Source organism: Thunnus maccoyii, chromosome 3, assembly GCF_910596095.1.
Source record: "Thunnus maccoyii chromosome 3, fThuMac1.1, whole genome shotgun sequence".
Lineage (NCBI taxonomy): Eukaryota > Metazoa > Chordata > Actinopteri > Scombriformes > Scombridae > Thunnus > Thunnus maccoyii.
In genome coordinates, this window is record NC_056535.1 from 20,114,983 (window position 1) to 20,128,044 (window position 13,062).

The following is a 13,062-nucleotide window of genomic DNA, read 5'->3' on the forward strand; positions in this document are numbered from 1 at the left end:
CTAATATATACGCATCGGAGCAAAAAAGTGCAAGCAGCTTCATCTCCTTTTTGTCTTGGTAGATTTTTTTTGAGCGCAAGTACCTCATCAATCCAGTGTGCATTTTTCCCCCCCACTTCTTCAAAACCACATTTCCCCAGCGGGAACAGTGAGTGAACTCAAAAAGAAGTTACTTCACACTACACAGCCTATTCTCCAGTGTTGGATATTCAGTGGAAATTATTTGGAGTTGACAGAAGATGATTTCATATGATGATCCATCTGGGACGGATGTTCAGAGTTTACAACTATTAGAAGTGTCAACTGATGGTTCTCAAGTTTAACAAAAAAACAAAAAAAATGTCGAGTTCCTTCTTTAAAAGATTACTATTTAGCTGTTTTCTCTGTCACATTGAAATATACAAAGCTGTCAGAATGACTGACATAAAAACAAGGTCATGAGCTAGCAAAGTAAGCACAGGACCCACAACCTGCTGCTACCATAGTTTGATAAGCGTTCAATGTCAGATCTAATTCCCTCAGTCTCTTTAGTGGAAATACTAGTGTGAATTTCAGATGTAATTCTACAGGATGTAAAAATGTCAGTATACTGCAGGTGAGATCAGTGTGAATGGGTCGCAAAGTTTACAAGTGAGTAGATCCAAATGTTCACACCTGTGCCAACACGTGCATGCTCACACTGCTTTCAGCATGTTGGCTGTGCGTGCCACGCTTGAGAGTCTGTGTCTCAGTGAATTATTAATGGATGTAACGTGATGACAGATGACTTGGAGCGGCCCTTCCCTCCCCATCCCTGACCCGGCTGTGTCATCTTGGTTTCCGTGGTCAGAAGAAGACGGAGGCCCGTGCAGTCTGATTGATTAATTCTGTCAAGCAGACTTTTGCTATCCCTGCGCAGTGTCCAGTCCGAGCTCTCCTGCAATCTCACACAATCACTATCAGCATGACTGCAAAGTCACAGAACATCTCCGTCATCCCTGAAAGAGAACCCGCCCACCATCCATCATCTTCTCTAATTCACCTCATATGCTCGTCCAATCAAAGAGGCCTGCTTGTCACGCCGTGTCCCATCTGTAGTTTTAAATCTTTCTTCCCCGCAGAATGGCATATCATCAATCCAGGTTTGTTTAACTACAGCGGAGGCTGGTCACTAAACAAACGAGAATGATTTTAAACTAAAGCAGGTCATCAGTACTCAAGGTAATCAGAGTAAAAAAAAAAACTAAAACATGGGGAGCCATGGTTGGCCGCCAAGCTGTCAATCTAAAAACGGTCTGTGGTGCAGAAACATGGGGGAATGATGGATGAGTGAGTGAATGAGGGATCATCCTACTCACAATATGTTTACTGTTGTTGTTCAACTGTTGTTGTGCTGTTGTATAGTATATTATATCAAGGAGGGAGGCTGCTGAACTGTGTAGAAATGCTCCTCAGGTGCAAACAGCCCAGGTGGGACTACACTACATGTCAGCTTCACTTCTAGTCTAAAGATATTTGCACTGCTGCTGTCACTGCTTTGCACACAAACCTCAGATTGAATCATATCCATTTATATGGGTCAATTTTTTCTTTTCTTCCCCAGAACGGTTAAGTGAACTACAGATCTCAGCATGCACACTTGTTTCACTAAAAAGACCTTAGTGCTGCCAGTGTTTTTCCCATCTATTGCAACTGTGCGCCTGCTGCTACAGTTAGCTCACTAACTTGTGTTGCTTGTCAAGTACATTTCCCTGGCGGTATTTTCTAAGAATATTCAACCAGGCCTTATCCCTCCACCTTGAATCCTCTCTGTTTGTTTGACCCTGCAACCATCTCAATAACCAACCCAGTGGAGTGCTGGATGTGTATCCAACAAGCACCGAGCAGCCCAGAGGCAGCCATCCTTCAGCCTGTAGGTGGTATTGGAATAGTATTGAGATCTGTGTAATTGGATTAGACCAACCTTAGTCCCCTCTCTATTCCACCAGTCCCCTCTGTGAAATCATAACTTAAGAGCTAATGGTAGTTTTGCTGTTCAGCAGCTGATGGGAATGTAACATGATCTCTTTCTGTAGCTTGTGGCCTCATCTTCCCTCCCCGAGGCTGGAAAATCCCAGCAGCGGCCTGACTGACAGCTCGACTCTGTCTGGCTTTGACTGACAGCGTACAGGGTGTTGTGCAGTCTCAGCTGGTTTTGAACGACCCAACTGATCTCGGGCCTCTGTGGCGATCATATGAAGCATCGAAAAGACGAGCACAGGAAGGGATGAGGTTCTCAGATCAGTCTGGTAGGTCTATTACACCTGTTTGGCTTTATGCACATGGCAGGTTACATGGAGGGCTGTGTTCTTTCTGGCTGCTCTGGGTTAAAAGGCCTGTCAGAGAGAGACTCTTGTAGTATCACTCAGGTGTGAGTCTGTTGCTCTGATAACTCACACACCAAACACACACACACACACACATTACAACTACAAAGAAGCACATGCAGATACAGTACTGGTGCATGAGATGTGCGCAAATAACTCTGCTGCCACCTGCAAATCAGTGTATTTGGCAACCTTTCAACTAATCTGACCTCATATAATCGAGCAACCAAACAAGTTGGGAAAAGTGTGTGTCCCCCCATATTCATCATGACATACAGTGGCTTCTCCTTTTCTCATGGCTAGAGGAGAAGTGATACCTATATGAATAGTAATACTGTATAGTTATTAGATTGTACATTTTCCAAAGGACTGAGAGATGAGAGATATTTTCAGAATTTGATATAGTTTAGGGGGAGAAAAAGCCAGGGATGCTTTATTTTACAAATCTTTTACATGTAATTTCCTAATAATTCTCTAAAAAAAAAGAAAGAAATATTCCAAGAAAGAAATATGTAATTTAGTACTAATTGTAGGTCATTGAAAGAAAATCTCCATTTAAACCCAAGTAGATATTGATTTTGTTATTCATTCATTATAATAAACATAATTCTCTATGTATGTTGAATTGAATGCTTTCTGGCAGACAAATTCCACATTTTTACACAGTCAGCTGACTTGCTGTGAACTGACTAAAAGACTTACATACGCTACCAATTAATTTGAATTAATTGATTGGAAGTGTACCAAATGAACATAGTCTTCCTATAATTAGTACAAAATGACAATTCTTTCCAGAAAACTTCTTATGGATAAAATTACAACCCTAGATGTCTTCATTTACAATTCATGTAGGTTTTACAGTGAAACAATGAGTGTGAAGAAGATATATTTTCATTTTCTGCTAAATTGTCCCTAAAGCAAAAAAACTGGTACAACAAAAACTGCATACACCGACACACAGGAAAGTTTGGAGATAGATACAATACCTTACTAAACTCATTCTCGATTGGCTGGTAAACTAAAACGGTGAACATCTACTCCTCACATAAAAAATCCAGTTGTCTGCTGTAACTCACATGGTGCTAAAATTTTAAACATCAGAGGAAGTTTTCCTGAATCACATTTCAACCTGTCTCAAAAATAAAGAGATTTATACAAAATGTCCAGCGGCAACATGCAGGCCTGTCAGCCTACCGGGGTTTATGTTACATTTTAATTTTGGCACCGACCATAGAATCAGATCATTGTTTGAGAAGATGGCTGAAGCCAGAGGCAAGAAAAGGAGAGCAGACAGAGACATGCAGTGGAGGAGATTAAGACAAGGAGAGGAAAGAATAAACATTGGGGGAGGCTTTTGACAAAAAGTAAGTCACCTTATGCTGTTTCTATTTTTAGGGTGAGGGGAACATTGAGTGCACTGCATTTTGAATGATATTTTATAAATATTTAGATAGCTATTTTGATAGTGGCTGTGTGAAATTAAGCATATGTTGCTGTACTAGTTACGCCAAATGTGGATATTAAGCACAATCTACAAAGACTGTGTTCAGCTGAGCTGAGTCTTTTCCAACTGTTGCATGTCGAAAACTGCATCTTGTTCATAGTCCAGACAGGTTGAACTAATAGAGACCTACCAGCTTCTTTTTTTTTTTTCACTTGAAAATATGCAAACACATTAAAATGATTAAAATGTGTTACTAATTTAGTATATTAAGGCTAAAGTAACTGAATGCAGAGCAATGAGAAAAGCTTCCCTCCTCGGTATATATCGGTAACTCAGTATTTAGAGTCAATGTGTATTTTGTCATTAGTAATATAAACATGAATTACAACGAACCACCCGAAGCAGTATTTAAATAGGTTGCAGAAGAATAATTTCTTCTTGCATGCGTACACACGCCTGTGCACACACACACTTCCTCCTTTTTTTAAGTGTGTAGCGGTGTGGAATATTTGGGACTAAGTAACCATTACAGGGGGTAGAAACAGGCTGGAATATAAAATGTGCTGAGCAGAGTTTGAGCCCTTCTTATCTGCAGCAGAGGCAGATCTATGCCGTAAGAGGAAGTTTTCATGAATCTGATAGGGTGAGCGAGCTGTCAATCTAGCAGCTATCAGATTCATGAAAACTTCCTCTCTTACATGACTGACATTATGCTACATTGCATACGTGCTCTCTGAAGGTGGTGTCTTGTATCTAGCAGCTAGATGAAAATTGGAAACTATAGCTAAGCAGCTATCTTTGAGCCACTTTTTAAAAAAAAACATGTCAAGAGGATTAAGCATGTTTGGACCAGGCTATGCCTAAAGTCGCAGCAGTTGCGAGAAGTGGCAGCAGCAGCAGAGACTTTTCTCCGCAACAAACCGGATCCAGACGCGCCTGAGATCATCCATGTTGACCGGATGCCTGAACAATTTGACGCCATGGATGTATAAAGAGAACTGGATACAGCGTCGGAGGCAGGGCCCCGTTCATTCCTATGAAAGTTGCTCAGTGGCGGATGAAGCCGAAAAAGTTCCACTTCTTCCGCATCTGTGCAAGCGCACTAGTGACTAACGCCGGCCGAGCCAGCTACTTCTGGTTTAGCATCCCCGGCTAACTTGAATGGGGATAAAACAATTCAATTGCACGGCTCTTCTAGACTTTCGAAATGTGATCAGACCGAATGGATCAAACTATGATAGTGAAACGTGTCATTTCTGAAACATGTCTCTCTCACAATGTAAGTCTTTGGGAAAAAGTCTTTTTGGGCCAGCATGCATCACATCATGTTGTAATTACACGGTTTGGCCGCTATGTCAAATTTGCTTCAATCTCTATCCAGTTCTCTTTATATATCCATGTTTGACGTTTTTGTCTTTTGAACGAGAACTAATTGACACTTCGGATTGCGATGACATAATAATCCTTTTCAACCCAAAGCCCAGAAGACTCTGCCGTGTGTAGGAATAGTAGTCGCAGGTAGGCCATTGTTTTTTTGTTGTTGTTTTTTTTTAATTCTGGACCACTGTGACATGTTATGATCGCAGTTTCTGTGAGGAAGTTCTGAATTGTAACATATTCATTGTTCAATTAGTAAAGTAACGAGGGTTATGCAGTGTTGGATTTGTTATTGTTGTGTTATTTCCTCTTTTATTTATAGATAGCCATTCATCTGACTGGCTCATTGATATACCTGTAGTATTCTGACATGAGACTAGCAATTTTCCCCTATATCATTTTTATACATATCTAAGCTTAAAAAAAACTCAGGCCTATGCAGATCTTTCCAGGCCCAGTCATTAGCTACGTTGTGTATCCGCCACTGATCTGCACACTGCATTAAGACATGGCTTTCACTTTTCTCTTCATATGAATAAGCCTCATGAATTTATTCACTTACGGCCGTGAATGTTTAAATTAAGTGAAAAAAATAAATAATAACCTGCCTAAATAAAATATATTAACTTGTTGCATACTATTTATTAGGTTTGTAATCCATAATGACATAATGACTCCCTATTTCTTTGCATTACTCATTCCCTTTTGCAATTTTATCATCTGACTTCTCTTTTCCTTTCCTCCCTGCTCTCTTCTTTTTCATCTTTTGATTTTTTCCCCCAAACTCTTTCTCTCCTTCCGTCTATAACCCCCCCCCCCCCGCTCCCTCTCTCCTTCCCTGCCGCTTGCTGCTCATTTTTAAATCTATGAATTTCTGAACATCATTTTCTTGATTTTTCCACGCCGCAGGGAGACATTCTCATTCCAGCCCTTCTCTTTTTTCACCTCATTTCCTCCCTCCTGAGTGAATCTCCCAGACAGGATGTGAGGTGACAGTGTGGCCCATGGAGGTTCGGCTGGGTGAGTTGGGGGTGTGGGGGGTTGTTGGGGTGTGTGTGTGTGTGTGTGTATGTGTTGAGGGAGGTGGGGGTTGAAGGTGGGGGTATAGTACTGCCTTCTCCCTTTCCAAAAAAACAGGGGTGGAGGATCATTGCCATTCCAAACCCATTCCTACACATGACCACGGGAGACGTACTGTAACGCCTTCTTCCCTTTTAGGATCCAAGGTGGAGAAATTAACCATGCTTCTGAGAGACTTCTGCTCCTTGGCATGAATGTGCCTCATCCCACAAGACCACATGCTCTTAAAAGATATACACTTCTGTCACTTTATGAAGCTTCAACGGCGTAAAAAAAAAAAAAAATGTCACCACGTTTGCCTTGAGTGACCATATCTCGGCAAAAACAGAGAAAAGGAAAGTGGACAGTTCCTCAAACGTCCCCATCCTTAAATGAGGTGCCACATGGATGAAATTCAAATTATACCTTCTTCACACTCACTCATAAAACTGTTACACAAATATAAAATTAAAGCTCAATGTTCGGCAGTAGAAGCCAGATGGTTTTGAATGTAAAATATAAATATCTAAATGCAGGGTAAAGTTAAACACATTTTAAAGCCTTAATAATTTGTGTCAGTATGTGTTTGTGTGTAAATTTAAGACCAAAATTGGCTTTAAATAGCAATAAATACAAATTCTAATCAGATAATTTAGGAATTATAAGCTCTCAATGTGTCTTTTAAATTTAAGTGTGAAGATGATTTGAACAAAACTTCCTACCTAAACAGGGGACAACAACATTTTGATTTTAAAATCCAATTTTTCAGGATTAGCACAAATGCTCCTTTACTTTATCTTTGACTTTTACAAATTAAAAATTGATTGTGTATACTTTTCTCATTTCCCTTCTTGTCACTCTGTTCGTCTTTGAATTTGTGTCCCTGTATCCCCCCTCACTCTCTGTTTCTCAAGGGTTAGAGATTCCCCACTGTGAGAGAAAAACACATTTTTAACTAATCACAGGACTGTCTGAGCATAACCGTGGTAATAATTACATCCAAAAAGGCAGGACATTGAAACGGTAACCTCTGAAATAACCCTACACCTCACGCACCACACGAACTATCTTCCTGAATATAGGCCTCCACTATTAAACAGAAAAAGTCTTCAAAACTAGTTTAATAAAGATAGAATATTATAGATATAGAATATTATGTCTATATTTTTTCCTCATTGGCAAAATACAGTCAGCTTGAAAATGTATTTAAACTACAAAGAGGAATAATAATAGTATAGTTTCTAGAAGACTTCAAATTAAATGAATAAAGTTAATCCCCTTCAACCACTTTCCATATGGAAGTCCACAACCTTTTGGTATCATAAAAAATATAATATGAAACAGGAGAGCTAGAAGACTACAAAAAAAGAAACTATTATATCTATGATAGCTGATTTAGTGAACATTCACACTAAGCCGCTTCAATTTAAAAACGCAGGGTTGGGGATGTGTGCTGGTACTGTTGGGAAGAACTTTCTGTCTCATCTAAGTTTCTCTGTGATTGATCATTTTAAATGTGAATACTGCCAATCACACAGCTATTGTCATTAACACGTATTTATGTCAACTTTGGTAAGTTGTGTCTGTCCCACACTTTATCAAATGTTGGTTATGAAGCACAGTTTTGTTGTTTGCTAACTGGAAAGAGAACGCAGAAGAGATTTAGCTGTTTTTCTCTCGTTTCAGTGTTTGACTGTGGGTAGAAATCTTAATGAAAATGACCTGGAAACACCAGGATGCGCTTGGTTTTCACACAAAAATTACATTCAAAATGTTGGACAGCTTAGTGTAGACGTAGTATGGAAAAATAATGTCAAACAAGCGCAAGTTCAACTAAAGATGATGACGCTGTTGACGCAAAATGTCCCTGCATGTTTGGAATTATTTGAATTATTTAGGACCTCACTCAAAGCAGACAAACGTCTGTTGTAATACGTGTAAAAACTTGTCTAAATGAATCTTCTTGAAAATATTTCTTTGAGAGACTGAGCAAAATAAAATGCACCAAATCAGAGAGCTGCCCTAAAAGGGGCAGTAAGATGTAATGACTGAGGTATTGTTTTGTATTGGAATTTGTATGGAGTTTTATATATGCTGTCATAAAACACAAGGCATGTATTTCTGTTAAAAACAATTGAACTTTACAGGAAATGATCCGTGTATGTGTGCATCTGTGCACAACGGTAAAGTGCGTGTTTGTACACAGGTGTTATAATATGTGGAGAATCATCTCCTTACCTCCAGGGCTTTCCTCTTACTGTTGAGAAGCTTGGAAATGTCGCGTGCCACTCTCTCCACCAAGTCCTTGGGGTTGTTTCTCTTGATTTCAAACTGGCTCTTCTTCTCATTATAAATCTGCAGATGGAGAACAAAGGGAATCAAAGTTCAGGTTATCAGAGCCATTAGTTTAATTAAGAAGATGTAAGAGGAGCTGTTTGCTTATTCTAAAGGTAGCACACAAGATGGTTAATATTTACTGTAGGGCAGGCAGTACACAGCCTGCCATTACACGCATAAACCTCAGCACTGTAGCAGAATTAAACACAGAACAGAGCCTTAATGGCAAAGCACTTAGCAAGCCAGCTGAAGTCTGGCAGTCAGGATCAAATTAAATAAACGCAAACTCCAGCAGATCCTCACTGTTGGGTGAACACCTTGTATCTCCACAATGTTAACTGCTTTGGAACTAAGACAAACAGCCTTATTTACAGCTTTGTGACAACATATGTGTGACTTAATCCAATGGGTTACCGAAGGCTACCCAAAACCCAACAGGCCATATAATTTTTTTCAACCCATGAAGAACCATAATCCCTTAGTTAAAGTGAAAACAGGAATTACACAAACACTCTTACTGGGGCATTAACAAGACTAAAATCAGGTAAAACCCATTAAACAGACAGAATTTGCAAACAACATAAAACAAGTAAGAGGAATGGGATTTGGGATGCCACAAGGGACTGGGATGTTTGGGAAAGAGGGGCATCCAGAGGCAGGACGACAGATGCTTGGACCGCTGACAGAGGAAGGTACTCGGGAGATTAGTCTGCTCCCCCTGGAAGAATTTCGAAGGCTGACTCAGCGGCCTGGGCTCTCTATAGGATCTGTAGTCTACAACAGAGCACCACCCGAGGGATTACCACTTATCCTGCTGCCCTAAGACACTGCAAGACCCACTTTCACACCATAATACCATTTTGTATAGTTCCTCAGAAGCAAACCAAGGAAAAGCCTGTTGTTGATGAATATTTTAAAGCAATTAAAGCCTTCTTAAGACTTAAATGTGAGGCTGAAATGCAGCATTTACTCTGGGTGTATGTTAGTTTAACTACCCTTAGTTAGAGGTACCAGAAACTGACTTATTCAATCAATCAAACATTTACTTAAGTAAATACATATTCAGTATAGTGGACACTTCATCACTTTCACTCCACAGAGAAGAACTGCAATTTTTAAAAAAAAAAAGTACAATCAAGACTCAAAAGTAGATATTAAGCTTTAGTTTAAATCTGTAGACGTAATGTGAATCTGAAGCCACAATAGCTAAAGGCAGCCTCAACAACAGACCTCAAACTTGTTTTAGAAGAAGACAGTTTAACAAACTGGTTGTTTTCAGGATAGGTGGGAGGACATTTTGGAGTCTTGTCATTATATACTATGAAAAGAAATACAAAGACACTTTTGAAATGAGAAAAAAAAAAATCCATTGTAAAACCAACAGTTAGCCTTTGCAAGCACTTACTGTAAATGACGGTTTAAAGTGAACTGTTTCTTGGGTCCAACTAAAAATTCAAGAGGTCGATTTCAGGTTCCTGTTGTTCTCTCAGCAAGGCCTAAGACTGGTGATGTAATTTACAGCAGTCTACTATGCCGTTAATGAAAGCATGTTGGTTTGTCAGTGTATGTCTGACAAAAAAACAAAACCTGTGGTTCAGTACTTGAGTGATTTGGGGTATTTAAATCTATTCATCTCCTTTATTGAAATCCAAGAAGCCGTTTTCTGGCCTCAATAACATGACAACCACACAGCTTATTAAGTCACGGGTGTAGTTAATGAGGAAGTCAAGTTTAACGATATCTGGCAAAACGCTGATGTAAAACTGCGTGTTCTCTGCGCAGCAATGACAATTAATATCATGTTTACTGATGATGGTTACTGAGCCTTACAGCACACCACACACACGGAAAATAAGTCTTAGTAATGAGAAATTGCCAAGACAACTGATACTAAACTGAATTTATGAGCAAGGTTGTAACACATCTCCGGGAAAAAAGTTGTAATGGTCAACCATATCAAATACAGAAAAGCTTCTTTTTCTTTCTTTGTTTTTTTAATGTCAAATATTCAACAACCTTTTCATTTGTGTGCATCACATGTCAACTAGACTGGAACTTCTGTTTTTGTTCAAATATTGAGAAGCAGTGGTTCATTTTTGTTTGTCGCATATCTGAACCTTGAGATAAAGAAAAGCTTGGTTGTTTACATCCAATTTATCTGTGAAACGAGGCTTTTCTTAGGTGTCATGAGAAGAAATTGAGGCTCACAGTAACAATGCTTGTGTGTAAACTAATACGTACTGAAAACAGGCAGAGCACGGCCTGTGAATTTTACATAACAAAGTAGAGTATTTCCAACACTGAAGCCTGCCCGTCTCTGCTATTTCTGCTCTGATCAGTTGTTCACAATGAGCAAGTCAAAGCTTGTATTTATCTTTTGATTAAGGTTATGAATCAATTAAACTAGGATATTGTGGCCTTGGGTTTCTATTTATCTAGGTTGTTTGAGATTAAGACCAAGACACACACCAGCTTTATCAAATTTCATTGAAATCAACACGTTTCCAAAAGGCCTGCACTGAATCTGAGGTCTTATAATTACATGTTTACAAATATTCCCATATTTCTTTTAAAATTGCAAAAGCACAGGTCTCTAGCTCTATTATGAAATATTATGTCTGTCAGATTGATGTGTTGATGTGCAGCAATTAGGAAAGGAAAACACAGGCATAAATATGATCCGTCTCTGTCGAGCTGAAAGCCGGGCAGGCAGCCAGAGGCAGTTTCCTTCCACTGGCCCACTGAGCAGGCAAACCTGGCCCCAGAAGCTCGGACTATGCCAACCGAGCACTCGGACGAGATTCCTGGTGTCTTATTTTGGCCGTCCTCTGAGGGATCAGAGATTCTGCCTAGTTTCAAGCAATACTTACAACTACTTCTCAAAGTGAAATGTGAAGGTGAAATCTGAAAATTGTACAATAATGCAACCAAAAAAAAAAAACCTTTTTAAATGTGTTTTGATAAGTGAAACAGGTGGTTCAATTCTTTTAGTTATGTTTCTTTTAATTTTGTGCTTCAGTTGCTCATCCTGAAAAAGTCATTAGTCTGTAATTCAACAGTCTATGCATGCGCACTAACACACACACACACACACACACAGACACACACACACACACACACACAAGCTCTGAACGAGGCAGCCCCCAGACTTGAGACCAATAATCACATGAGTATTTGCACACATGAAGATACCCACACTTCAAACACACACACACACACATGCAGCGTATGCACCTACACACAGACAGTGACACACATCATTTCAGAGGGCTTTTTCTCAAGGTGGAAGAAGCCATTAAAGGAATCTTATTAAACCATAAAACAAGAGCGAAGTTTTCTCCGCTCCATTGACAGACTACAAACCCCCGACTCTTTTAAGCGATGCATTTTTCAAGTCGATTTAAAAACCATGTCAAATTTGTTTTTAAATCAATATTCATTCCCTTAATGTGTGGTAGTGCTCTTTGGGTCTGCCTCTCGCTGGAAGATTCATAGCAGTCCCAGGGACATTACAGGCAGAGCCTTCTCTTCTTTGAGGTTAGAAACAAAACACAAAGAGATCAATAAAACTCATATTGCTTCATGCAGGGATTCCAAAATATTTTTTGTCATTATAGGCAGTAAGGTCCATTTATTTGTTTTTGTTTTTTAATCCTTTAAAAAAAAGAAAGAGAGAGAGCTCAGGGAGTATTTTTCGAGGGAGAAAAAAAACTTTCTAATGCAACATTATTTGTCCTGCATTCTCCCTCTATATTTAGGGGTTTAAAATAACTTCAATGTGCTGTATAATTGTGTAGTTTCTACTACTATAATCATCAAAGAGCCTCATTGGAAAACGCACTGCTTAATTACCTCCTCAAAGCACCGAGCCAGGGAACCATTGAGAAATGAAGTCAACCACTGTCATTGTGGTCCAACATGTATAAAAATTAGCTGCTACAACACAGGATCAGTTAGTAAAATACATAACAGCACCAAATATGAGCAAAATAACTATTAAACTGAATTTAATATCAATAGTAGGCAAAAACTACAGGTTACAGCTCATCGACCTGAGTGGACTCTGTTGGACATAACCCACTGTGTTGTTGGTGGAGGATAGATAATAAAACCATACAGGGCTAAACATTACAATATCATCATTGATCAAGTCTATATGCGACTTGATGTAGACTTGATTGATGCAACATTTGCATTATTGACATACTGCAGTTCACAGTCCAGATGTCTAAATGAAAAAGTTACATTTAACCAAAATGTATAACAGCATATTATCCTCAATACTTACATTTTGTTCTTCTAAACACACTCAAAAATTTGGGGGTTTTAAATAGTTTACAAATTATCATACCAATATTAAGCTATAGTTGCAATTATTTTTTATCCACATTGTCCATCAGTACATTTACATAAATGTAGCAAATAATTGAATTTATTCTGAATATAGTTTAATGCAGTCCATGATCTTTTAATATTTAAATTATTGTGTTTCAATCAAGC

General features: G+C 39.0%; 1 protein-coding gene across 9 annotated transcripts in view; it reads right to left on the bottom strand.

Moving 5' to 3' along the window:
• Positions 1-13,062, bottom strand: part of cacna2d2a (calcium channel, voltage-dependent, alpha 2/delta subunit 2a) — a 159,020-nt gene that overhangs the window by 105,004 nt on the left and 40,954 nt on the right. For all 9 annotated transcript variants that reach the window (XM_042401366.1, XM_042401351.1, XM_042401390.1 and 6 more), the window contains one exon: positions 8,464-8,580. In XM_042401366.1, coding sequence (XP_042257300.1) covers positions 8,464-8,580 — 117 coding nt within the window. The remainder of the gene's footprint in view (positions 1-8,463; positions 8,581-13,062) is intronic.